The following is a 27,397-nucleotide window of genomic DNA, read 5'->3' as shown; positions in this document are numbered from 1 at the left end:
TAGACACGGACCTCCCGCGTTAACTTCCTGACCTCCCCACCCCAATTCTTTGAAACAACTCTCTGTCGGGTTGCTTCTGTTTCTCTGGAAAGCTCTGATTGGTAGCCCCCACCACGCACACATGCATACAGCAGGAGCATACGAATGCACGCAGGCAAACGCACCAAACAGTGAACCTGGGTGAAGGGTCTGCAGGAGTTGCTTTTACTCTTCTTGCCACTTCCCTTGTGGTGTGAAATAATATCAAAATAAAGAGTTGCCAAAAACAATTATTCCGAGAAGAAGTCATCACTTCACCAAGGGTCCAGGGCTTAGAAAATGTTAAGAACGCACGATTTAAGGCAATATGCAACTTTGGTCCCAAACCCTAGAATGTTAAGAGGGTGTGGCTTGGCCACCTGCGTCTCCCTGGCTCAAGTGCCCCCTTGAGGTCAGGGTCAGAATAATAACGTCGCATTCCCACCAGCATCAAGTCCTCACAAATCCACCTTCAAAGATCCTTGCTGAGGGGCCAGCCTGGTGGCGTAGTGGTTAAGTTGGTATGCCCCTGCTTCAGCAGCCTGGGGTTCATAGGTTCAGATCCTGGGCGTGGACCTACTCCACTCATCAGCCACGCTGTGGCAGCATCCCACATAAAATAGAGGAAGATTGGCACAGATGGTAGCTCGGGGCCAATCTTCCTCACCAAAAAAAAAAAAAAAAAAAACCTTTGCAGAGTAATGTAGACCATACACATGGCTCGATTTAGTGGAACTAAATCTTGTTGAACATTGTGCACCAGCATGTTCATTCCCAAACACAAACACCACATTCGTGAAAGTCTGGGTGAATACACTCCAAACTGCTAAAAACAGCAGCAGTCACGGGATTTTTCAGTTCCTTTTTTTTTGGGGGGGGGGGGGGCGGGGGAGTGCATTCTGGGTTGTCAAATGTTTGCAATGTGTGTGGCTTACCTTTGGCATGGAAGGAAAGCCAGATCCTACAAATGGACGGTCGCTGTCGAAAAATACTCTCCGTGGTGGAAAGATGTGCGTGATATATTGTAGGGCTGCAGAAAAGCGTGGGCAAAGTGAGCCAGTTTCTGTGCTCGTTGCATCGTCGTGCCCATGGTGGCAGGCTGGAAAATGGTTCCCAGTGATGTCCACATCTTAATTCCTGCAGCCTGGGGCTTAAATAGCAAAAGGGACTTTGCAGACAAGTTAAGGATCTTGAAAGAGGAGACCATCCAGGGGGACCTCAAGTGGAATCACAAGGGTCCTTTTAGGAGGCAGAGGCAGATTTGAGTCACACAGTGGGAGAGAAGATGTGATCGTAGAGGGGGAGACTGGAGTGACGGCCACAAGCCGAGGGATGCTGGCAGCCAGCAGAAGCTGGAAGACGCAGGAACAGATTAGCCTTTAGAACTTACGGAGGGCGCGTGGCCCCGCAGACCCCTTGATTCTGGCCTTTGGGTCTCCCGAACTGTGAGAGGATAAATTTCTGTTGTTTTAAACCACTGGGGTTTGTGGCAATTTGTCACAGCAGCCATAGGAGACTGACATAGGATCCTTCCTCGCTCCAGGCTCCAGCATGTTTCCAAGAAAACGTGGAATGAGGCTGGAAAGGATGGTTGTGGCTCAAGGAATGCCACCAGTCCCTGAGTGCTGGGCCACCCCCCCAGACCTGCTTGGCCTCTCTGGGCCTCCAAGCAACCTGCCTTGAGGCTCCCAGTCTCAGCTTCCCAGGACCCCAGGGAAGTTCCAGCCAGTTGGACTCGTGAGCTTTTCCACAGCTGCCTGGTGCCCTTGAAGGAAAGAGGGAGACGGTCTCAAATGTGGAAATCACGGCCCGGGGGGGCAGGGGGCCAAGCCTAGATCGGGGCGGGGGTCTCTTTCACGTCGCTTCCTCCATCCTCAGAGGGGAACTTCCTCAGTTTTCTGAGCCCTGACTGTCCTCCTCTGACCGGTGTTTGGACTCTGCGGGTGGGTCCCCCATGGAAGGAGCCCCAGATGGGGTGGCCGATGCACAGGCCAATGAGAGGCCCAGAGGGGAACGATGGGTCATTTCCTCCCTGGCTCTCTGCGCCCTCCCTTGGGGCCTTAAAAACCACAGCCCTCGCGCAGGAGGCACCTTTGACCAGTGGCGAAGCCGGGCGACCCGAATATGGTGAGTCCAGAAGGGGATCCTTCTTCCTTGCCACCTCTCTCCTCCCGGGGCCCCTTGCTCTCTCCGTCTCTCCTCCCTTCACCATCTCCCCCTTTCCTTCCTCCTCCTGCCCGTTCTCCATCTCCCCCCGTCTCCCCCGCTCTCACTCCGGGGCTGGGCCGTGGCTGAGGAGGAAGATTATCAAGAGATTACGGGAGCCACCGCAAGGCCAGAGGGCTGGGATCCAAAGTCCCCCAGGGCAGGAAATCCTCGCTGTCACATCTGGTCAGATGACTCCCTTCCTCGAGGGGAGAGACCCAGGAAAGGCCTTGCAGGCAGCGGGAATGGCAGGAACAGAGATTGGGAGGCTGGAAAAGGCCAGTCTGGAAGAACGGTCAAGTTACTTGGACTTTTCGGAGGCTCTGAATCGTAGAGATGGGGAAACTGAGGCCCGGGGAGGTGAGGAGCTGGCCCGGGTCCTTCAGCAGTTGGCGGCAGACCCAGGCTGTCCCGTGGACTCTGTGCGTCTCGGAGGGAGACTGTCTCCGGGGTAGACGAGGGGCCCCTTGCACTCCTGCACCCCGGGGTCCCGGCCGAGCGAGGCACGGCTGTGATTGACACCTGCGTGTGGAGGCTCTGGTCCCGCTGCATCTGGGAGAAAGAGAAACGGCGCATGCGCTGGACCAGGGAGGGGCTGGCTGCGGCTTCGTTCCCGCATCCCCCTTCTCAGACCCCACCGCGGCTTTCGGAACGCGGCCCGCCACTAGCTTCGACTGCTTTTTCTTTCTGTATAAAATAGTCCCAAGTCCCACAGTGGAAAGCCACTCCTTGTCACTGCCCCCAGACGCAACCGTGGGTACCAGTTTGTCGTGCATCCTTCCAGAAACGGTCTACAGGTGCTCAAGGACCGATAGGCAGGAAATGAAGTCAGGAGAAGTTGCACATGAGGGTCGCATTGAAACGGGGTTCAAATGCTGCCCCTTCCGTGTGATAGCTCGGAAGACCTGTTTCTGCTGTTCCTCCTTCTCCTCATCTTCACGACGGGGATAGAAAGCCCACAGAATCAGAACCCACATCATGGGATCGTTGAGAGAGTTCAACGAGATAATCCCTGGAAAGTTCTTGCAACAGCGCCTGGCGTACAGTTGGCGCTCAATGCACGGGACGTGTCTATCCTTTCTCCCTGCCCTCTGCAAATTGAAGTATGTTTTACATGTTATCTTACATCTTGCTTTTTCGAGAGTAACATATATTATTAACCAGCATGTATTGAGTGCCTACTACATGTGCTATGCACTTTACTTGTAATAATTTCATCTGAAACAACCTATAAAGCAGATACTATTACAATACCTGTGTATTTCAAGGGAGTTGCCTCTTTCTTTCTATCAGCTGTATAATATTCCAGTGGGAGGCTCCAACCTGAATGGAGGTTTAGGTTGTTTCCAATATTTTGTCTTTCACACCAAAACTATATCTTTGGACCCATGTCTGGGTTTTCAGAACTGCAAATGCTGAATCCAAGGCATGGGCAATTTTTATTTCAACAGATATCGCCCAAAGTTGTACCCACTTATATTTCCGCTCTCCTGGGCCTGGGACTGTCTGTGTGTCTACGCTGCCCTCTGCTTTTTTATTTTCGCTGACTCGAGAAACAGTTCATTGCACCTTCCAAGGCTCTGGAGGCTTGTCTTTTTCATGTGGTTTTCAAAATGTGTGTGTTTCTGATTCTTAACGCTTAGGGGTTGGAGTCGCAAAGGTTGTGCAAATTCAAGAAGGTAAATCTGAGTCGAAATGTCGGTCCCCACCCTTGTGGCAGGTAGCTCAGAGGTCACAGCCCACAATACTTTCGTGTGGTTCCGTGGGAGGATGTTTTTAAAGACTCTGAGTCCCAATAGGAACAGAGAAGAGGATGTTCAGGGAAAAAAAAAGACTTGGCCTTCTGTGTGTTTATGGGCTTTCTCATGTCTTTGAGTCGGTCTGTCATTTTCACTGTGATGGGGGGACAGCTGGCAGGACTTTCTCGACTGGAAGGATGGGGAAACCGACGCCCAGAGAGCAAGGGAAGGGCCTGGGGCAGAGTTTACCACACACCAGCTGCATGACTGTGGTCAAGCCATGCCTCTCCTCTGAGCACTCGAGGCTTCCAGCTTCTCTTCCTCCTCTTGGCCGTCACCCCAGCCCAACCCCATCCTCACAGGTCTGGATCCTCCCCCCTGCCTCCTCTCCGGTCCTCTTGCTTCTTGTCTCACCTCCTCACAGTGGCCGGAGGGATCTTTCTAAACCGAAATTCGAATCTAGTCCCTCTACAGCTCAAAGACCATCCATGGCTCCCCATGACCCCAGAAGAAAATACAAATTCTTGAACGCGGCGTCTGCGGCACTTCCTTCATTTTCTGATGTGTGGCACATTCCCTCCCTCGAACTTTGTGGCTTTTTGCCTTACGTGCGTGGCTGTCACTCTCGCCACACTTTAGGCGTGCAAGCCGCTCAGAGAGGGCTCTGGAGTCCCACGCTCAGAAATTCTCTCCTATCTCTGCCGCTTGCTAACTGCGGGGGCTTGGAAGGGTCTCTCGAGCTCTCTGTGGCCTCAGTTGTCTTCTCTGTAAAGCGGGAGTGGCAAGAGCAACATTGTTGTGGATTCAATGAGCTCATACGGGAAGAGGGCTTAGAACAGAGCTCGGCGATCGTGCTTGCTGTTCCCGTAAGTCCCGTGTCTGCCTCACCCCGTTCTCCTCCCATCCGTTTGCGTCTCCTTGCTGCCACCGCCCTGGTACAAGCCCATCGGCATAGGTGGCTACTGAAATGTCATCGAAATGACGCAAAAATGAAAAGTGTGGTCTTTCAGATGCATCCGCCACATTGCATGTGCTCAGCACGCACACAGGTGGCGATCACCTCGGACAGCACTGATCTAGAACATTCTATCAGCGCACAAAGTCCTACTGGCTGGCCCTGCAGCTGGATCTTCCCAGTCCCCTCCTGCTCCCACGCCAGGCTGGACCCTATCGAACGCTCTCTCGGTCCTCGTCAGAGGCCAGATAGGTCAGGACCGGGCCCCCCAGCCACTTAATGTTTGCGCCAGTAAGAAATATTCTTTAGAAGCTTTGCTGAACTCCCAGAATTGCGGAACCACGAATTCTGTTGTATATTTGATCTGATTTGCATTTTGCGGCAGTGGGCAGTGCACGCACTTGGATGGGTCTGTGTACAGGATGAACAAAAACCTGTATGATGAAGACTTCCTGTCGCTGCCAGCCTTCTGGCTCGCAGCTTCCCCTCCCCGGGTCAGCTACGGTTCGAGGTTTCCTATGTCGGCTGCTGGAGATGGTCTGTGCCTGTGCCAGCAAACACACACACACGTGCACATGCGGAGAGAGATCAAATGATAGAGACAGAGATAGAGATAGAGGGAGGAAGGGAGGGAGGGAGAGAGAGGTGGAGAGACAGAGAGAGAGAGAAGTTCCTCTTTCATAGGTGGCGTGGTTGACACACTATCCATTCCTCGCTTTTTCTATTTCACCCCAGATCTTGGAGCTCTTTCCACATCAGCACATAATCGTCCTCCTCCTTTTTGATGGCTGCATAATATTCTGCTGCCTGGATGTGCCATCATTCATTTGGCGAGTCCCCTTTTGCTGGACACCAGCTATTTCCGATCTTTGTAGGCATGCTGCAAGGGCCAGACTTTGCAAGCCATTTGCATCAGGAAGATCCTGGAAACCATAGAGTGTCAGAATCATCATATTTTTTCTGCGATCATGAGGTCAATGACAGGAAGGGGTTGAGTGAGCTCACGCTAGGAAAGGCGCTTTGTCAGCTGACGAGAGGAGGCATGAGGAGTGCGAGAGCAGGGGGTGGGGGGCTCCCCTTCTTTGGGCTGTGAGTCATTCTGTAGCCAAGCATGGCTGAGAGCTTTCGAAATGAGCAGAGGCAAAAGTTAGCTTCGGGGATCTCTCCAGAGCGGACATTCGAAATATTTAACAACTTGCTAAGGAGCAGAGCCCACCTGAGGGAGTGGGGTCTGGGGCTTCCTGCCCTGCCGTCATCAACCCTTTAGTGACCAGAGCATGGGGACCTGGGGGGGGCACCCCAGAGTAGAAAATGGGGAGCCAGGGTGCTGGGGGGGGATGGTGGAGGTGGGGGGCTGAGGGCAGGGGCTATTTATCAATGGAAATATTTCAACAATTTTAACTCTCTATTTTGAAGTATCTTCACATTTATAGAAAAATGTTAAGAATACAAAGACCTCCTATATACTCTTTACCCAGATTCTCAAAATTTGCTTTATCTATCTATATCTATCAATCTTCTATCAATCTATCTGTTAACTATCCTCTTTTTTCTTAATCATTTGAGAGTAAGTTATAGGCGTTGTGTCCCTTTCTCCCTAAATACCTCAGTAACTATTTCTCACAAACAAGGACATTCATCTACATGAACCCAGCACAGTTTTCAACATCAGGAAATTTAACATTCGATGCAATACCGTTATCTGGTCTACAGAACATATTTAAACTTGCTCAGTTGTCCAAATAACACCCTTCAAGGCAAATCTGATTTTCCTGCTCCAGGATGTCACTTTCATTGTCCAGGAAAATCAAAAGTGACTCTTTAGTTTCCGTTCATCTGGAACCTCCCTCAGCCCTTCCTTGTCTTCATGACACTGACATTTTTTTTCTTTTTCTTTGGTGAGGAAGACTGGCCCTGAGCTAACATCTATACCAGTCTTCCCCTATTTTGTATGTGGGACGCCGCCACAGAATGGCTTGATGAGCGGTGTGTAGGTGAGTGGCCCGGGATCTGAACCAGCAAACCCCAGGCCACTGAAGAAGAACATGAGAACTTAACCACTACGCTGCTGGGCCAGCCCGGGCATTTTTTTTAATTGAGTAAAATTCACATAACATATAATTTACTGCTTTAAAATGTACAATTCTCTGGTGTTTAGTACATTCACAATGTTGTACAATCACCGTCTCTATCTGGTTCCAGAACCCTCAAAATGAACCTTGGAGGGGCCGGCCCTGGGGCCGAGTGGTTCAGTTTGTGCACTCCGCTTCAGTGGCCCAGGGTTTTGCAGGTTTGGATCCTGGGTGCAGACATGGCATCGCTTATCAGGCCATGCTGAGGCGGCATCCCACATGCCACAACTAGAAGGGCCCACAACTAAAAATGCACAACTATGTACTGGGGGTATTTGGGGAGAAGAAGAAAAAAAAGAAGATTGGCAACAGATGTTAGCTCAGGTGCCAATCTTTAAAAAAAAAAAAAAGACACCCTGTACCTATTAAGCATCACTCCCCATTCCCTGGGCCCACAGTCTCCAGCAACCACTCATCCACTTCCTGTCTCTGTGGATTTCCCTATTCTGGACATTTCATATAAACGGAATCATATGACATGTGACTTCCTGTGTCCGGCTTCTTTCACTCAGCACAATGTTTCCAAGGTTCATCCATGTTGTAGCATCTATTAGAGATTTATTCCTTTTTTATGGCTGAATAATATTCCACTACATGGCTATAGCATACCCTGTTGGTCCACTCGTCAGCTGGCATTGACGTTTTCCCTTCCAGTAATTGAAGCGCTGCTGTGGCTCTACCAGCAGACACTCCTGCCCGTCCACCTGACCAGTCTCAGGGCAACGTAAAGGGACCAGAAATAAAAAAGAGTGGTCGGAGAAAGACCTTGATGTGAGCTCTTCCATAGTCATGAAATCGATAAATTATAATAGTATTGGCTGCCATTTCTTGTCTCCTCCTCTGTCCCAGGTTCTTTGTTAGACGCACGAACATTTCTCATCTTATTTAATCCACGAGGTGGGTGTTTCAGCAGGTATAAACCTCAGCCCGCAAATTCAGGTGCGCTGAAAACCCAGCTCTGAATATTTCCGTCACAACGATTTCTATTTCTCTCTGCCTCCTGTCCCTGGGTTGGTGACCAAGTGGCCTTCAAGGATGGGCTAGCTGCAAGGGCCACAGAGCTCGCCCCGGAGGCGTCCGCAGCCCCCCTTGGAGACGGTGAGGGGCAGCCCGCCTGGGTTTGCACCCCAGCCTGGAAAGGTTTGAATTCCTATCTACGTGACCTGGAACAGCCTACTTTCCTTTCTGGTGCCTCTGTTTCCTCATCAATAAAATGGGTATATTAATAGAACCAAACTGTAGGGTCGTGGTCAGGATTGAAAGAGCTATTGCCAGGAAAGAGCTGGCTGCTTTAGTGTGACCATTCCATGCCGTGTGGGGATTTTCCTGCCGTGTCTCGTTGCCTACAAAACTCTCTCGAGCCCCCTCCCCCTTTTTAACATAAACACACCACCGTATCATCCTCGATAAAATTAACACCGATCGTTACTACCGTCAAATAGCCAGCCCATTTTTAAATCTCCCAGATTGTCTCAAAAATATCTTATTCTCCAGTTGATTGTTCCAATCAGGATCCAAACGAGGTCTTCACATTGCCTTTGGTTGATACGCGTCTTAAATCTCTTTTAATCCGTGGCACTCCCCTTTTACTTGTGGGAGAAACCAAACCCTTTGTCCCATAGAGTTTCCTGCAATCTGATTAGGCTGATTTCATCCCTGTGGTGCTATTTATGTTCCTCTCTCCTCCACTTTTCCTGTAAACTGGTAGTTTTAATCCAGCAGCTTGATTAGATTCACATTGATTTTTTTTTTTTTTTGGTGAGGAAGATTGGCTCTGAGCTCACATCTGTTGCCAATCCTCCTTTTTTTGCCAAGGAAGATTGTCGATGAGCTAACATCTGTGCCAATCTTCCTCTGTTTTATATGTGGGCCGCCACCACAGCGTGGCTTAACAAGCAGTATGTAGGTTCGCACGCACCCAGGAGCCAAACCTGCGAACCCCAGCCGCTTAAGTGGAGCACACGAACTTAACCACCAGGCTGGCCCTCAAATTTGTTTTTTGGCAAAAATTGCTTCAGAGTTAGCTGTGTTCTTTCTACTGCATCATGTCAGATAGAGCAGAACGTCTGACTGTCTCTCTTCTCGGGGTGCTGAGGTCCCTCAGCGGGTTTGGGGTGCCAGCCCGACTCATTGATTGGAAAGTTCCTGTCCGTCTCTCCCCTGATGGTTTTATCAGATGTTGATGGTCCTCCCGGAGATCCGCTCTTTCCTTAGTTCTGTCACTCCTCCTGCAGGTCTTGTTCTTAGACTTCTCTAAACAAGGGCTCTCCTACATCGACTCTTTATTTCCCTGAAACATACTCTGTATGGAAATGGCAGGAGAAATGCTTGATTCATTCCCTTTCCAGAATAAAAAGGTGACCAATGGGTTTGCTTGCTTTTATTATAGTTAGGAACCCACAGATCTTTATCCATTAATATGTCTCACTCCATCACAGTTCTTATTATTATTTGATGCTCAAATTGTCCCATCTTTGACTAGCGGGAGCCCTTTGGGGCTGCCTCTTGCATCTTTTTTGACTTGTGCCCATTAAAAACTTTCTTACATCCTAGTGCAAGATGTCCTGGGCTCATCTGGTCTATTTCCTGTCCCAGAACAGGAATTGGCCTTTCTCCGGGGAGCCCTGGGTGCTGTGAGTGACAGATGGTAATTAGAGGCCATAATCTGGGTGCGAAGGTTCTCTTTGTTCTTGAACGTATAACTTCTTCTGCTCCTTTCATCCGTTCTGCCCTCCCTCCAGCAAGGTGAACATCTATTTCTTCTTCTCCCTCCTGCTTTCCCCACAGATTTTCTCTCCGCTCTGACACCGAGGTTTTGGAGCTAAATCCAGCTAAAGTGGGTGAACTGCTAGGAGTTAACTAGGACAGAAACAGAGGCACAGAGCAGCGGTAGAACTTGCAGAGGGCCATGCAGACTTCAGCTGGGACAGTCAGGATCTGGACCTTAATGCCGTGCCGAGCCACCCTGGAACCCAAGGTCAAAGGACACATGTGCACTCTCATCTACGCTTAGCAAAATGTCCTCCCATAGTCTGGACCAAGTAGAAAAACTAAATAAAAGCTCTACCCCAAAAAACTCCCCAAAACCCCAACAATGTGACTCTACATAAAGCCCCAAACTGCATGATATGTTTGCAGGCCGTTGTCACCCTGCAAAGATGCTTCCAGCTGGGAATGCAAACTGTGGGCTGGTCAGAAAGTTCCTGTTGCACAATAAGGCAGGGTCACAGATTGAGCAAACAATGACAGCAGCCTGTCTTTATTTAAAATTTGGATTTTTTTTCCACGATGGATTTTTTTTTGGGGGGGGCTGGGCATTCATTTTGATTCTTTAAAATATTGCAATAAGATGTTTATCTTGATGACCAAGTTTTTGGGGGGGTCCCCTCTCTCCCCACTTGAACGTTGTGCCTGTGTATACGGGGCACTGCAGAACTGCTGCGTCCTCTGGGTCGCCACTCCCAGCTGGCACACAGCTGCCTTGGTGGTGGAAGGCAGGACAAGGGGCGATGGTCGGGATGGTGGTGGTGGTGGGTGGTGGTGGGATAACCATCTAGTAATATCTTCTCAGTTTGTTGGTGACGTTAAAAATATCTAACAAGCAGTGTGTCGTGGGCACTGACCAATTGGAGTGGATAGTGACCACAGCGTTGCAGGAAGCCTAAATTTTAACCATTTGGTTGCTGGAGCCTGGGGAAGTCCAAGGACGTAAGGGGGAGGTGGCAGGGTGGCAGGGAGACCAATCGGCGTGGAAGCGTTTTCAATATTTTAGTAAGTGGCAGGATACCGCAGCAGGCTCTCAGCCCTCAGCATTCCCCATTTCCCGGAAGAAACCTGAGGCTCAAAGTAGTGCAGCGGTGGGTTCAAAGCCGTGTAGCTCTCTCGGGCCTCCCTGGGCCCTGTCTGCAGACTGATTGTCTCCCTGTCTCTCTGGTTCCACCTAGGCCTCCATGGACAATACCACCTTTGACTACTCCAATTACGACGGCTCCACTGATGGCTTCAACGAACCAGTGGATAACTCCTCCAGGACCCAGAGTCTGACTCGTCTACAGATCATTGCCCTGATCGTGTATGCAGCTGTCTTCCTGGTGGGAGTGCCCGGCAACGCCCTGGTGGTCTGGGTGACAGGGTCCGAGGCCAGGCGAACCGTCAACGCCGTCTGGTTTCTCAACCTGGCAGTGGCTGACCTCCTGTCCTGCCTGGCGCTGCCCATCTTGTTTACGTCCGTCGTCCTGCACGGCGACTGGCCCTTCGGCAGCGCTGCCTGCAGCATCCTGCCCTCGCTCATCCTGCTCAACATGTATGCCAGCATCCTGATCCTGGCCACCATCAGCGCCGACCGCTTTGTGCTTGTGGTTAACCCCATCTGGTGCCAGAACTACCGAGGGGCCCACGTGGCCTGGATCGCCTGTGGCGTGGCCTGGTTCTTGGCCCTGCTGCTGACCATACCGTCTTTCCTGTTCCGTTCGGTCCACAAGGAGTACTTTCCGACCCGGATAAAGTGTAGTGTCGACTATGGCGGCAGTGACCGCACGGAGAGGGCCGTGGCCATCCTCCGTCTGGTCGTGGGCTTCCTGTGGCCACTGGTCACCCTTGCAATATGTTACACCTTCCTCCTCATCCGGGCATGGAGCCGCAGTGCCACACGCTCCACCAAGACGCTCAAAGTGGTGGTGGCAGTGGTGACCAGCTTCTTTGTCCTCTGGCTGCCCTACCAGGTGACGGGGATGATGTTGTCTTTCCTCCACAAGACCGATAGCGTCTTCAAAGTCGTGTCCAGGATCGACCCCCTGTCTGTCTCCCTTGCGTACGTCAACTGTTGCATCAATCCTGTCATCTACGTGGTGGCCGCCCAGGGCTTCCAGTCCCGGTTCCTGAAGTCTCTCCCCAACGTTCTCAGGAAAGTGTTGACGACCGAGGAGAGCTTAACCAGAGAGTCCAAGTCCTTCACGCTCTCCACGATGGAGACTCCATCTCAGAAGTGCCAGGCCGTGTGAGGGCAGGCCTCCCCGGCTGCCGTCTGCCCGGGGCTGCCCCCGGCTGTCCAGTCTCTGTTGATTTTTAACTCAGCCCTTGCCGAGGCGGTGTGGTTTTAGTGAACTCGTCTCCATTCCTTCCATCTTTCCCGGACTTGTCTTCCTCCCGGGCGAGCTCTTCTCATCCTTCCTGCTTTCCAACATCGACACTTCCTTCTAGAGAGACCCAACCATTCTTTCCACCCACGGACTTTGAGAAACAACCATGAGCCCGTACGGAGTGCCCCTACAGCGACAGGTCTGCGCGAGCAGAGCCCACGAATAGAATATATCAGCTGCCTAGAATCCGGACGCGCAGACGCGGTCTAACTCTGTTGAGAAAAGAGTTGTGTGTTTATTCTACGGAGAGTTGGATAAAAACGTAACTGGTTTCTCAAAACTTGTTCTTGTTTAGGACAAAGCAAAAGGACATGGACCTAACCAAGCTTTTGCAAGTGAGTTGATTTAAAGAAAAACAGTATTCCTTAATTGGGTTTTTAGAAAAACTACTAAGTTAAAACACGTCATGTGGTTATGGCGGAGAGCATGCGGAAGCTACACTGAAGACCGAGGTTGGGCAATATTGGTTGGGTCCCTGCAGGGACTGGAGGCACGGGAAAATCTGACTTACTCCTTTGTAAACTGTTGTTTTGTTTGAACTTCCCCCCCAAAATTAAACTTTGAATTTGAGATCATTGTAGGCTCACATGAAATTGTAAATAATAAGACAGAGGGATGCTGGGTCCTGTTTCCCTCCACAGCAACATCTTGCAAAATGACATTGCGACATCACAACCAGGATATTGACACAGATAGTCGACCATCAGGACACTTTCGTCACCACCAGGATCCCTCGCCCTGTTCTGGCCACCTCCACTTCCCTCCACTCTCCCCAGCCTTGTCCCCAAGCCCTGGCAATGACGACTCCACTCTCCGTCTCTAGAATTTTGTCCTTTCAAGAACGCTCTATCAATGGAATCATGCAGCATATAACTTTTTGACTTTTTGAAAAACTAGTATGCATCCTTTGACTAATGAAAATAAAAAATAATCACTGTTGAAATGTTGTGTTGTTTATTTTTTTACTTTCGTTGTCCCATATGAATTTTAGGATTCTTTGCTCTATTTCCATGAAGAATGTCATTGGGATTCTGATTGGGATGGCGTTGCATCTGTAGATTGCTTTGAGTAGTATGGACATTTGAACTCTGTTTATTCTTCCAATCCATGTATGTGGAATCTCTTGCCGTCTCTTTATGTTGTCACTGATTTCTTTCAATACTGTCTTATAGTTTTCAGTGTATACGTCTTTCACCTCCTTGGTTAAATTTATTCCTGGAAATTTTATTCTTTTTGTTGCGATTGTAAATGGGATTGTATTCTCGACTTCTCTTTCTGTAAGCTTGTTATCAGAGTACAGAAATGCAACTGGTTTTTGTAAGTTGATTTTGTACCCTGCAGCTTTGCTGTGGTTGTTGATTATTTCGAATAGTTTCCTGATGGATTCTTTAGGGTTTTCCTTATATAGAATGATGTCATCTGCAAGCAGCAAGAGTTTCACTTCTTCCTTTCCAATTTGGACGCCCTTTATTTCTTTTTCTTGCCTAATTGCTCAGCCAAAACCTCCAGCACTATGTTGAATAAGAGTGGTGAGAGTGGGCACCCTTGTCTTGTTCCCGTTCTCAGAGGAATGGCTTCCAGTTTTCCTCATTGAGTATGAAGTTGGCTCATATATGGCCTTTATTATGTTGAGGTACTTTCCTTCTATCCCCATTTTATCAAGAGTTTTGATCACAAACGCATGTTAGATCTTGTCAAATGCTTTCTCTGCATCTATTGAGACGATCATGTGGTTTTTATTCCTCAGTTTGTTGATGTGATGTGTCACGTTGATTGATCTGCGGATGTTGAACCATGCCTGTGTCCCTGGTATGAATCCCACTTGATCATGGTGTATTATCCTTTTCATGTGTTGCTGTGTGTGTTTTGCCAATATTTTTTTGGGGAGTTGTGCATCTATGTTCATCAGCGATATTGGCCTGCAATTTTCCTTCTCCGTGGTGTCCTTGTCTGGTTTTCACATCAGGCTGATGTTGGCCTCATAGACTGAGGAAGCATTCCATCTTCTTCAATTTTCTGGAAGAGTTTGAGAAGGATAGATATTCGGTCTTCTTTGAATGTTTGGTAGAATTCTCCAGAGAAGCCGTCTGGTCCTGGACTTTTGATTTTTGGGAGGTTTTTGATTGCTGTTTCAATCTCTTTACTTGTGATGGGTCTATTCGGATTCTCTATTTCTTCTTGACTCAGTTTCGGGAGGCTGTATGAGTCTAAGAATGTATCCATTTCTTTTAGGTTATGCAATTTGTGGGCATATAGTGTTTCATAGTATTCTCTTATAAAAATGCTGCATTATTTATAATTGACCCTAAAACATTTCTTCTAGTATTTCTAGTATTTTGTGTGTATGCCTGTGTGTAGATTGGCTAGAAATATTGTATAGACAAGTGCTGTCCAACAGAAATATGATATGAGCCATGTTAAGTAGTTTTAAATTTTCTACCAGCTATATTAAAAAATTAAAAAGAAAGAGATGAAATAATAGTAATATATTTAATAATGTAATATAATTATATGCTATATTAACAATGATATGAATGATAAATTAATTATATTATATAAATATTCTATATTATATGAATATCAATATATTATATAGTAATTACATTTATAATTATATAACATGGAAAATTAACTATATTATATAATATAGAAAATATATAACACATTGTATATAATATATATTCATATTTATAGTAACATCAATGTTATTAATGTAATGTATTTATATTATATTGCTATATATAATGATATTTAATATATAAAAGAATAATATGATCAGTATTATGTTTTGCTTAACTCAATATATCCAAAATGTTATTATTATTTTTTTTTTTGAGGAAGATTAGCTATGGGCTAACATCTGCTGTCAATCCTCCTCTTTTTTTGCAGAGGAAGACTGGCCCTGAGCTAACATCCGTGCCCATCTTCCTCTACTTTCTATGTGGGACGCCTACCACAGCATGGCTTGCCAAGCGGTGCCATGTCTGCAGCTGGGATCTGAACCGGTGAACTCAGGGCCACTGAAGCGGAATGTGCACACTTAACTGCTGCGCCACCTCGACACCCAACGTCCTTCCCGCCGCTCCGGCCTTCTCGCTGGTGGCTCCAGGCCTGGCTGGTTTTCCTCCTGCCTTCTCTCTGTGACCCTTCCCCGCCTCCTCCACAGTTTCTTCTTCTGCCCGCACACTCGGGCTCTCTCCAGTTCTGTCTTGAACCCGCTTCTGCCTCTTGCAACTTCCCCCACACCTCTCTCTGCAGGATGTGGCCTCCGCACCCACTCACCTCACCCAAACTGACCTGGGCATCTTCTCCCAAACCGCCCCCTCCCCTCTCATCGCCCCACCGTCCACGCGGTCACCCAAGCCCGTGCCTGGGAACCATGCTGGACGCTGCCCTCTTCTTGCCCCACGGCCTGCCTAGTCCAAGCACGCCATCCTCTCCCCCTTGAGTTCCTGCCTCACCTCCTGCCTGGTCTCCTGGTTACCCGGCCTATTTTTAAGAGACCATCCCTATCCCTCTTCTACCTTCCTTCAGGATGCAGCCTCCTCCAGGGAGTCCACCAAGACTTCCTCCTCTGCCTCCCCACCCCCACACTGCCTCTCTGTTCCTAGCCATCCTCTGGCTTTCCCTCACCCTGATGTGGGAAGGAGATGCTGTCTCAAGAGCTAGGCCCCACCACAGTCTTCTAGAAACACTGGGAGGCCAATGAGTGGGATCCAGGTGGCTTCTCCAAGGCAGCCTCTGCCTGATGTTGACCAGCCCTGCCCAGGAGGGAAGTGGGCTGAAGGGCCAGGCGATTGCCAAATCTGGCCCTCCGGGGAATCTGCTGGGTCAACATGTTCTGAAGAGGAAGCAGTGGGGAAAGGAAGCGGGTGATGGGTTTGACCAAGTTGGCTGTGCTCCAACGCCTCCCCAAAGGCCCCTGTCACTCCCTACTCTGTTTCTCAGACCTGGCTCCCCAAGGCCCGGGGTCAGAGCCTCTCCCTGCCTCTGTGCTGTGTGACCTGCCCCGGCACCACACCTAATCTCTTGGAGGGTGTTACTCCAGGTCAGCGTTGTCTGATGGGAAAATAATTCGAGCCATGGTCGCCTTTTCACATTTTCCAGTAGCCTGAGCAAGGGACAAGCAAAGAGAGACAAAAAGAATTGGAGAAAATTAATTTTACTGATGAATTTTATTGAACCCAATACATTCATAATACTAGTTCAATGTGAGATCAATATAAAACATGATCGAGAGGTTTGACATCCTTTTTTTAATGCCAAGTCTTCAGAATCCTGTACGTGTTTTACACCCCAGCACCTCTCATCTCAGATCCACCACTTTTCAGAGCTCAGTGGCCTCGTGTGGCCAGTGGCTACCACATCAGACGGGTCAGGGCTAGAATTCCTCGACCGACATTCAGACCATCTACGAAATTCTAATATCTGACAGCTGGAGCTCCAGACTTCCAACTCTCCGAGGTTCCGATGTGACATTCTAGAACACTGTCCTTCAAATGGTCTGTGACTAAAATCGTAGGATCCTTCGAGTCCAATAACCTATGGGTTCCAGTGCTCTCAGAGGCTGTGATTCCAACGCTGTTGCCTTCAGAGTCTTTGTCCTAGATCTGGGGGTCCCCAAATGCCAGCCTGTTGGCCAAATCTGGCCCACCACTTGTTTTTGTTAATAAAGTTTTATCGGAACACAGCCATGCCCGTTCAGTCTGTGGCCAGCTTCATTCCACCAGGCAGATGGAGCAGTTGTGACAGAGACCACAAGTGACCTCTTGACTAGCAGAAACAAATAGGTGCTCTCTATTCCTTTACCAAAAAAGTTTATTGACCCTTGATCAAGAAATTCACAGATTTTTTTTTTTTTTTTTTGGTGAGGAAGATTGTCGCTGAACTAATATCTGTGCCAGTCTTCCTCTATTTTGTAGGTGGGCCGCCGCCACAGCATGATGAGTGGTGTGTAGGTCCGTGCCCAGGATCCAGGCTGGCGAACCCTGGGCTGCCAAAGCCTAGTGCATGAACTTAACCACTAGGCAACCCAGCTGCCCTAAAATTCTCAGATTTAACAGGGGTGGTGGTTTAACAGACGTTTATTTAATTGTTGGGCTTTATAAGTTAACACATAGATTACACACATTCTTTTCCATGTGTCAAATATCACATAATAATACACACCGTTCAAAAGAGCCTGGTTTCTCCCTCTTAGCCATTCACTCTCTGTCTTCTATAATTCAATGAGGTTGAAGTCTGTGAAATTGCCAAACTTCATCCTACCTTGGGGTGAGGTGGGTAACGGTTTATTTCTTTATTACTTTTTAAAAAAACTGTAAAATACGCCTAACAACAAAACTCACCATTGGCCGCATTTAGCACAGTCACACTGTTTTGCAACCGTCACCAATATTTAGCTTTAAAACACTTCCCTCACCCCAGAAGAAAACCCCGTACCTATGAAGCAATTATTTCCCATTCTCCTCTCCGCCACCCAGCCCCCGGCAACTGCGAGTCTGCTTTCTGTCGCTACGGCCTTGCCGAAACCCAACCTAGTTTGACCCAGAGAAAGGGCAATTTCCTATGCATTCACTTAACAATCTTCCAGGGTGTTCCCGTTTCGAGTTTCTCCTGGCATGGAGAGCTGGCGCCCAGCATCTCGCAGGGTGGCTGTAAGAGGATTCCCGCCTCCCAGAGCAGCGTGGCCCCCAACCCACCCTCCAACCTTCTCAGGCCTGTGGAGAGCCTGTCCTCGGCCCCCAGCATCCCTCAGACCCCCAGGTAGGAGCCCGCAGCTCCAGGGACACCAGGAAACCTCAGCCTCCCAGAATCTGAGAAACGTCCTCCTGGAGAGACAGCGGTGGGGAAGTTTATTAAGATTGAACCATCGAGAAACACATCCCTGTAAGCTCATCAGCTCAGACGAAGCCGGAGCTGATAACAGACAGTCTCCACCTTGGGTTTCTTCCATCTCAGTCTTTTGCCCACCAGGGTGGGGTCCCACGGGGGCCCGGGGCTGGCGGGACATGGGACATGAGGCGGCCTCCCCGAGCCTGGTGAAAGCGGGCAGAGAGCACATGTATTTCCACAGGGATCCGGGGCTTGGCTCGGCCAAGACAAGGTCACCCGGAGAGGCGCCGGGAGACGCCCCGGCTCACACAGTCTAGTCTCTGTCCCCAGAAGCATCTTCCTCTAACAACGCGATTTTCTTCTCTAAACAACAACGAAAGAAATGCATCAACAGATGCCCCGAACCTCTAGAACACACACAGAGAGAAGTGGGGATGCACAAACCGCTGACTAAGGAGCGAGGCCACTTCCTCTTGCTAAGCCTGCGTTCTTCATGTAAATTTTAAGAATTTCCCTTCTATTCTTTGTGCTGCCGTCAATGTAACGATCATGCATCCATCACGTATCCTGTGTGCCCGGCGCTGCTGTGTGTGTTTTAAATCTCTTCACCCATTTCACGCTCCTGGCAACGCACCCACTTCACAGATGAGGAAGTTGAGGCTCCGAGATGTCTGAGGCCCGGAAACCCGGCCACCGTGGACCTGGAACATGAATCTTCTCGTTTGGGCTTTGGGTCCACGTTGTCGCTCCCCGTGCGATGATGCCGGGAGGGAGCTTCAGAATCGCGGTGGTCAACACCTTCCCATTTTATTTTATATTTATTTATTTATTTATTTATTTTTGAGGACGATTAGCCCTGAGCTAACCTCTGCTGCCAATCCTCCTCTTTTTGCTGAGGAAGACTGGCCCTGAGCTAACATCTGTGCCCATCTTCCTCTACTTTCTATGTGGGACGCCTGCCACAGCATGGCTTGCCAAATGGTGCCATGTCTGCACCCGGGATCCGAACTGGCGAACTCCGGGCCGCTGAGAAGCGGAATGTGCGAACTTAACCACTGCACCACCGGGCCGGCCCCCACCTTCCCATTTTAAAGATGGAAAACTGAGGCCCACAGAGGAGACAGGGTTTGTCTGTATTGTGTCTGCCTCTGAGGCCCCGGGCCCTGCTCTTGGTGGCCTTGGACTTTTTGTGGAGGATGTGACCCTGGGGTGTGTCCCTCAGAACGTGGGAGGCTAGAGGAATATTTATTTGTCCTGGAGGCTCTGCAGAGAGGGAGGGGCTGGGCACACAGTTGGAGGCTGGGAGCGGGGAGCGGGCCGTGGGTGCCGGGGGAGGAAAACCTCAGAGCGCCCCATGGGGAGAGCAAACCCAGGCCAAGAGCCCCAGGCCTTGAAGATCAGACCACACGCATGTGTGGCTTCCAGGAGGCGGGTGACACTGAGCCTGGGGTGGGGGAACGCAGCCAGCTCTCCACCCACCGGAGCCCTGTCCAGCTCCTTCTAGTGCCTGGTGATTTTGGGATGTCTGAGTCACGGGAAGAACACAGGACAAATACACCCTGGGGGTAGGAAAAGGCCACTCCTGTTTGTCCCTGGTTATGGAGATCTGCTGGGGCCGGTGAGGTGGCAGTGCCCGGCGGCGTCCCACCGGAGCCCTGGCCAACGGGACAAACATCCAGGAATCCACCAGCTGCCGGACGAGGAGGAGGAACCCCAGGCCTCCCGGGTCCTGGCTGTGGGCCCGCATCGAGTCCCAAGTGGCATTTGGCTGAACTGGGGATCCTCTTGCAAGAGATGGTAAGGATGGGGAGAAAGGTGCGGGGAGGGGGGTGGTTTTCACCATCTCCGTGTTTTAGACTTATTATTTTCAGAATCTGGGAATCAGAATGAGAAATCGAGAAGTGGAATCTTGTCACCATCTCATTGGAATCCACATCTGAATCCCAGACTCTTGGAATTGCCTCGGGCAGCCCAACAGGAAAGTTTTTGCCCAAGGATCCAAATACGCTGTCACAGTCTGGGGTGTGGAGCCAAGCCGTGCTCAATCCTGTGGGAGCCCCTGCGGCTTCTGGAAAATCCACCGAACGGCGACGTGCCTGATGCACAAGCCCTTCGACCCAGCGCTTCCACTTCTTAAGGAAGGTTCTGTGACTTCATTTTCACGGGTCACATACAGACAGACAGCCCGTGCATCACAACCGGGAGCTCCATTATCTCCAGGGGCCGAGCACACGCAGGTGCCCAGTGCCCGGGTCAAGAGACAGCACAAGCCCGGTCTCAGATCTGCCCTGGGCCCCCTCCCAGGCGCCATCCCCTGTGGTTCTTTCGACCATTTTTTTGTTTGTTTTGGAGGAAGATTAGCTCTGAGCTAACATCTGCTGCCAATCCCCCTTTTTTTTTTTGCTGAGGAAGACTGGCCCTGAGCTAACATCCGTGCCCATCTTCCTCTATTTTATATGTGGGACGCCTGCCACAGCATGGCTTGCCAAGCTGTCCCATGTCCTCACCCGGGATCCAAACCAGCAGACCCCGGGCCTCCGATGCGGAACGTGCGCACTTAACCGCTGTGCCACCCGGCCAGCCCCTCTTTTGCCCATTTTTGACTTTTATGTGAAAGGGATTGTTCCGTAAATTCTCCTGCGTGTCTGGCTCTCTCCCCCACCACATCGTGCGGATTCAATCCATCCACGTTCTCGTGTGTGGATGTTCCACTGCGTGAATACACCATGATCTGTTTGTTCATTCTCCTGTGGCTGAGCCTTTGGATGGTTTCCATCTTGGGCGGCTGAGAACATTCTAGAACACATCTTTTTGGGGAGCATATGTGAGCTTCTCTGGGAGGGGGGACAAGGTATCCTGTGCCCAGTGGATTCTGTTTAGCGGATTCCTCCCCACGGTTTCCCGGAGCAGAAGTCCCAGCAAGGCTGGCTGACTTCCCAACACACTTTTTTTTTGAGGAAGATTAGCCCTGAGCTAACTACTGCCAATCCTTTTTTTATTTTTCCTGAGGAAGACTGGCCCTGAGCTAACATCTGTGCCCATCCTCCTCTATTTTGTATGTGGGACGCCTCCCACAGCATGGCTTTTTGCCAAGCGGTGCCATGTCCGCACCCGGGATCCAAACCAGCAAACCCCAGGCAACTGAGAAGCGGAACGTGTGCGCTTAACCACTGCGCCACCGGGCCAGCCCCTCAGTTTCCTTCTTTTTTACTCACTGAGCATCAGCTAACCACCGGCTGTGTGCCAGGGGCTGTTCTAGCAGGGACCAACTCATGCTCTGGAAAATGGCGGTAATAATAATATCTACCCCAAAGGGTTGTTCAAAGGGTTATGCCTGGTACACAACAGACGCTCAATAAACGTCATCTATTATTCAAATTACTACAAAATATTAATGATAGTAATTATGTTTTATATAGAGATATAAATACATAAATATATTTATTGTGAAAAAATATAAAAATAATAATGCCACTCACAATTCTCATTTGAGGTCCCTCAGTCCAAGGCTGGTTAACGAGCATGACACGCCCAGCCAGGGGACAGATTTTGAGGCCATTGTGAAGAAAAGAGATGATGTGGGTGCAGACAGGGAAATGGATGGAAGACAATTGAGTGGAAAAGGTTGAGAGATGACTTAGTGGGTGTTGAAGGCTCCCATTTGTGTTGATTATATTTAAAGGGAAATACCGTTGACTGATGGGGTTACTCACCCGAGGAAAATTCCCTGGATTTTAACCAGGTGGGGTGGGGAGGGAGGGTGTGCCTGGCTGGCGTGTCAGCAGCTAACTCGTGGCTCGTGCTCCGTGTGGACCAGGCGCTGGGCTCAGCTCTTCACGCCTGCTCACCTGGTGAATTCTCACAACTCCCTCTGAGGTGGGTATAGTATTATTCTCATTGTACAGATGCGAAAACTGAGGCACAGAGAGGTTAAGTGACTTGCCCAAGGCCACACAGCTGGTGCGGGTTCACGTTTTGAAAGCTGGCACACATTTTTATTCTACTGATGAAAATAACACGAAAGCAGAGGGCCAGACTCGGAACACACACACACCCAGTGGCTTGACCTCTTGGTTGCTACTTGGCCCGGGGAAGGGGGTTGGCGGGAGCGCCCCAGCTTCCCCTCTGCCTTTCCTGTTGCGTCAGTGCCAGCTGGAGCTCAGTGCCACCCAGCCCAGAAGAGTCAGCAGAGAGCCGCAGGGCCAGGTCACTGAGATCAGGCGGGAGCGTCTGCCGTCTATCCCAGCCCTTGCGCTGTGCCATGTGCTTTACACATGTTGACTCCTCTGGGCCTCCCCAAACCAGTGAGGTAGGTCCACCTTGGTGACTGTCACCTCCCAGACGAGGAAACTGAGAAACAGCCAACCGAAACTGCTCCTCCGGAGTCTCGGAGCCTGGGTTGCTCAGCGCCCCCAGCTCTTCTGCCTTCCGACGCTCCCGAATCTCAGATTTTTGGAGGACAATATTCTAGGGCCCGGAGTTGCGGAGTGGGACTAACACGGTTCAGAACTCAGCTGTGTTACTTGCTCAGCTGAGTGATCTTAGGTAAGTTGCTCAGCTTCTCTGTGCCTCAGTTTCCTCATCAGCAGAATGGGTATAAGAATAGAGTTAAAATCAGAGGGTCGTTATAAGGATCAAATGATATAACATTGAAAGGTGCTTGGAGCTCTGCCCAGCACGGAACACAAGCGCTCCCTAGATAGTGGCTCATAATTATTAATAATAATCATAACGATACTTGTTATTATTATTGCTATGATAGATCACGTTGCTTCTCTGATCAATATCCTCCCACACTTCCCATCTCACATGGAACAAAAGATAAAGTCCTCACAATGCCCCCACATGGCCCCCGATAGCTCTCTGCTCTTTCTTCGCCAACCCCCCTCATCTACTCCACTCTGGCCGGCGTCCTCATTTGTTCCTTGAACGAGACCATCATGTTCCCACCTCAGGGCCTTTGCACTGGCTGTTCCCTCTGCCTGGCACTCTCTTCCCCGCAGATCCCCACATGGTTCCCTCCCTCACCTCCTTTATGGCTTTGCTCAAATTGTCACCTTCTCATTGAGGCCCTTCATTTAAAATTCCTTCCTTTCCTACCTGACTCCTCCCACCGGAGTGGCAGCTCCCAGGGGACGAGGGTTTTGGGGGCCTTCTCCCTGGCTGTGTGTCCCATGCCCGGAACAGAGAGGGTACTCAGGAGCTGGGTTGAATGAGTGAATGAATTGTAGAGAATTCAACATTTCATTTTTCCTGTTTTAAATCATTACTTTTAAAAATTGCTCTAGCGGGATTCCAGAAATTTCTGTTCCTCCATCTGGTTTCTGGTTACATGAATAACTTTGGAGTGTGAAATCGAGCAAGTGCACCTGTGTGATATGTGCACTTTGCCATCTGTATATTTTACTATGATCCAGTTTATATTAAAAAAAAAAGGTTGGGGGCTGGCCCCGTGGCGCAGCAGTTAAGTGCACATGTTCCGCTTCGGCAGCCCGGGTTTCGCCGGTTCAGATCCTGGGTGTGGACATGGCACCGCTTGGCAAAGCCATGCTGTGGCAGGCGTCCCACATATAAAGTAGAGGAAGATGGGCATGGATGTTAGCTCAGGGCCAGTCTTCCTCAGCAAAAAGAGGAGGACTGGCAACAGATGTTAGCTCAGGGCTAATCTTCCTCAAAAAAAAAAAAAAAAAAGGTGACAAAATTCCTCCAGAGGGACATTTTCATTGCACCAAGATTCGAAAATACAGATGAAGCAGAACCAAGACAAGTACTTTTGCTGTGACTACATATTAACTTTCTGCCCTCTTGGTGGATAGTCAGGTTCCAATATTTTAAACTCTAGAATTCCAGGTTGCTAATGGGCTAGCGTTCTAATGTTGGAATGTTCTAGAACTTCTCTCCAATAAGCTAGCCACTGGCCACGTGTGGCTATCTAAATTCACTGCAATTATGTAAAATCGAAAATTTCGTTTCTCAGTGGCACTGGCCCCATTTCCAAGGTGGCAGCCACCTTCTCGGGCAGCACAAACACAGGACGATTCCATCAACGCTGAAATTCGACGGTAATGCTCTGCGATTCCAAATAATTGGCTAGGGTTCTCCTGGCTTGCTATTTTGAATTCTGAGGTTTTTAAGCATGCTGGTGTTCTAACACTGCAACATTCTAGAAGGCTCCGACGCTCAGGAGCTTGTGTTCCAAGCCTTCAGCATCTGGAATTCCAATTCTCTAACGTTGCCGTGTTGTGGAATTCCAAGCTGCTTGCTCCTGAGCGGGTGCTAACATTTTAGAGTTAGCACGTTCCAGCGAATCGTTCCGGTGTTCCCATATCCTAACGCCCTGGCCTTGTAACGGGGCCAGAGTCGAGTCTCCAGGATGCTAACGGGCTGCGGTTCCCACGCCCGAGGGGCCCCGGAGCCTGCGAATTTCCCTCCCCACAGCTTCACGGCCTTTCTCTCCCGCCCAGGTGTCCGCGGCCTGGATGGAGAACGCATCCCTCAACTACGACTACGCGCACTACGACCACCTGCCCGACCTCCCCGTGGACTGCGCGGACCACGCCTGCGCCTCCACCGACCCCCTGGGCACCGCCCCGCTCCTGCTCTATGCCGCTGTCTTCCTGGTGGGGGTGCCGGGCAACGCCATGGTGGCCTGGGTGACCGGCAAAGAGGCCCGCCAGAGGGCGGGTGTCACCTGGCTCCTCCACCTGGCCGTGGCAGACCTGCTCTGCTGTGGCTCCCTCCCCATCCTGGCCGTGCCCATCGCCCGCGGGGGCCACTGGCCGTTCGGGGCCGTGGGCTGCCGGGCCCTGCCCTCCGTCATCCTGTTGTCCATGTACGCCAGCGTCCTGCTCCTGGCCGCGCTCAGCGCCGACCTCTGCCTGCTGGCCCTCAGGCCCACCTGGGGGACCGCGGCTCGGCGGATGCGCAGGGTGCGTGCGGCCTGTGTGGCAGCCTGGGCACTGGCCTTGCTGCTGACCATCCCCTCGGCCATCTACCGCCGGCTGCACCAGGAGCATTTCCCACGCCGGCTGGAGTGCGTGGTGGACTACGGGGGCTCGGTCACGGCTGAGAGCACCGTGACCGCCATCCGGTTTATTTTCGGCTTCCTGGGGCCCCTGGTGGTCGTGGCCAGCTGCCACGGTGCCCTCCTGTGTCACGTGGCCCAATGCCGCTGGCCGCTGGGCATAGCCGTGGTGGTGGGGTTCTTTGTCTGCTGGGCCCCCTACCAGATGCTGGGGCTGGTCCTCGCCGTGGCTGCCCCACACTCCGCGCTCCTGGCCCGGGCCCTGCGGGCTGAACCCCTGGTCGTGGGCCTTGCTCTTGTTCACAGCTGCCTCAATCCCGTGCTTTTCCTGTATTTCGGGCGGGCTCAGCTGCGCCGGTCACTGCCAGCCGCATGTCGCTGGGCCCTGAAGGAGTCGCAGAGCAAGGATGAAAGTGTGGTCAGCAAGAAATCCACCAGCCATGACCTGGTCTCGGAGATGGAGGTCTAGGCTAGCCGGAAACTGGTTTGTATCTTCCTGTCTCATTTCACAAGGTAGCTTCAGGCATAGCTGGATCCAGGGGATCAATGATATTATCATGTATTCTTTTATTCATTCAAAACATTTGTTATGCACCTGCTATGTGAAAGGCCCTCTTATAGGCACTGGGGATGTAGCAGTGACCAAAACAGAGACAAATCCCTACCCTCAAGGAGCTAACATTCTAGTGGAGGAAGACAGACAATAAGCAAAGAAATGGAGGAATGTGGAATATGTCAAGTGGTGATAAATGCTGAGGAACCTAAAGGGACAAAGAGGGATGAGTGGGGCAGGAATATAGGTCAGCCAGGCAAGGCCCCTTTGGTAAGATGATATTTTGAGCCAAGACCTGAAGAAAGGAGGGAGGAGTCATGCTTAAATCTGAGAGAAAAGCATTCTAAGCAAGAGAACAGCAAGTGCAAAGGCCCTGGGGCAGAATGTGCTTGGCATATTCCAGGAACAGGGAAGAGGCCAGTGTGGATGGACCAGCGTGAGCAAGAGGGAGAGTGGTGTGAGATGAAGGGAGAGAGGTAGTGGGGGGCCGGACTTGGAAAGCCTTTGGGGCCATAGCATGTGTCTGGGGGTCCATGGGAGGGTTCTGAGCTACCATTACCAGACAAAATACAAACACCCAATTAAATTTGCGTTTCAGACAACAACAAAATTTGTTTAGCATGAGTATATCCTATGCACTATTTGAGACACACTTATGCTAAAAAATTGTTGGTTGTTTATCTGAAATTCAAAATGGAGCATTCTATAAATTGTTTTTCTAAATCAGGAAACCCTGTTCTGACCAGAGAAGCGTCTTGATTTGACTCCGATTTTAGTAGGATTCCTCTGATTGCTGATGGGGACTCTGGGAGAGGGGGGAAGGGAAGTGAGGAGTCTACTGCAATAGTCCAAGCAAGTGATGGTGACGTGGGTCAACGTCCTAGTGGCAGAGGTGGCGAGAGAGCGACAGACTATGGATCTATTTTGAAGGAAAGGCCACGTCCAAGCTCCTGAGTTTAGTATTCGAGGCTTCTTTCCACATGTTCTAGCTGCTCAGATCCTGTAGCAGACGGAATAACGGCCCCTCATGAGGCCCAGACCCTAACCCCCAAACCTTTGAATCTGTGACCCTACACGGCAAAAGGAACCTCGCAGATGTGGCTAAGTTAAGGATCTTGGGGTGGGGAGAGGATCCTAGGTTATCCAGCTGGGCCCAATGTCATCTCTAGGGTCCTTATGAGAGGGAGGCAGGAGCGTCAGAGTCAGTGGGAGGAGATGTGACAAGAGAAACAAACATCAGAGTGAGTGAGGAAGGGGTCACGAGCCAAGGAATGCGGGCGCCTCCAGAAGCTGAAAAAGCCCAGGGAAATGGATTCTCTCGAAGCCCCCAGAAGGAACGCAGACTAGCTGACGCCTTGACTGTGGGCTTCCGACTCCAAAACTGTAATAGAATAAATTTGTGCTGTTTTTAAGTCACTAAGTTTGTGGCAACTTGTTACAGCTGCCACGGGAAGCGAATACACAGCCTGTGGACTGCATTATTTTCGTGCCTCTGGGCCTTTTCTCAAACTGGTGCCACTGCCCTGAACGCCCTTCAGGTCTACACTGTCCAATCTGGTCATCACTTGCGGTCTGTGGCTATTCAAATTCAAACTAATTCCAATTAAAAATTTAGTTCCTGGGGCCGGTCCGGTGGCGTAGGGGTTATGTTTGCATGCTCCACTTCGGCGGCTCAAGGTTCACAGGTTCAGATCCTGGGCATGGACCTACACATTGCTCATCAAGCCGTGCTGTGGCGGCATCCCACATACAAAATAGAGGAAGATTGGCAACAGATGTTAGCTCAGGGCCAATCTTC

At 50.3% G+C, this 27,397-nt stretch overlaps 2 protein-coding genes across 4 annotated transcripts; both read left to right on the top strand.

The window, feature by feature from the left end:
- The first annotated feature begins 1,911 nt into the window (after nucleotides 1-1,911).
- On the top strand, nucleotides 1,912-13,124 carry C5AR1 (complement C5a receptor 1). 2 transcript variants are annotated; one of them, XM_046682844.1, is made up of 2 exons: nucleotides 1,912-2,145; nucleotides 10,994-13,124. In XM_046682844.1, exons 1-2 carry the CDS (start codon nucleotides 2,143-2,145, stop codon nucleotides 12,047-12,049), a joined length of 1,059 nt encoding a protein of 352 aa, XP_046538800.1. In that variant the 5' UTR covers nucleotides 1,912-2,142; the 3' UTR covers nucleotides 12,050-13,124. The 2 variants fall into 2 exon arrangements, with proteins under 2 accessions (XP_046538800.1, XP_046538799.1); XM_046682843.1 differs by lacking the exon at nucleotides 1,912-2,145 and adding an exon at nucleotides 9,842-10,026.
- A 5,988-nt stretch (nucleotides 13,125-19,112) lies between these two features.
- C5AR2 (complement C5a receptor 2) lies at nucleotides 19,113-27,015 on the top strand. 2 transcript variants are annotated; one of them, XM_046684432.1, is made up of 2 exons: nucleotides 19,113-19,819; nucleotides 24,487-27,015. In XM_046684432.1, exons 1-2 carry the CDS (start codon nucleotides 19,817-19,819, stop codon nucleotides 25,513-25,515), a joined length of 1,032 nt encoding a protein of 343 aa, XP_046540388.1. In that variant the 5' UTR covers nucleotides 19,113-19,816; the 3' UTR covers nucleotides 25,516-27,015. The 2 variants fall into 2 exon arrangements, with proteins under 2 accessions (XP_046540388.1, XP_046540389.1); XM_046684433.1 differs by lacking the exon at nucleotides 19,113-19,819 and adding an exon at nucleotides 21,254-22,567.
- The last annotated feature ends 382 nt before the right edge of the window (nucleotides 27,016-27,397 follow it).

This window comes from Equus quagga, chromosome 13, assembly GCF_021613505.1.
Source record: "Equus quagga isolate Etosha38 chromosome 13, UCLA_HA_Equagga_1.0, whole genome shotgun sequence".
NCBI lineage: Eukaryota > Metazoa > Chordata > Mammalia > Perissodactyla > Equidae > Equus > Equus quagga.
Note: the sequence above shows the minus strand (reverse complement) of the source record. Positions and strands in the feature narration are given on the sequence as shown.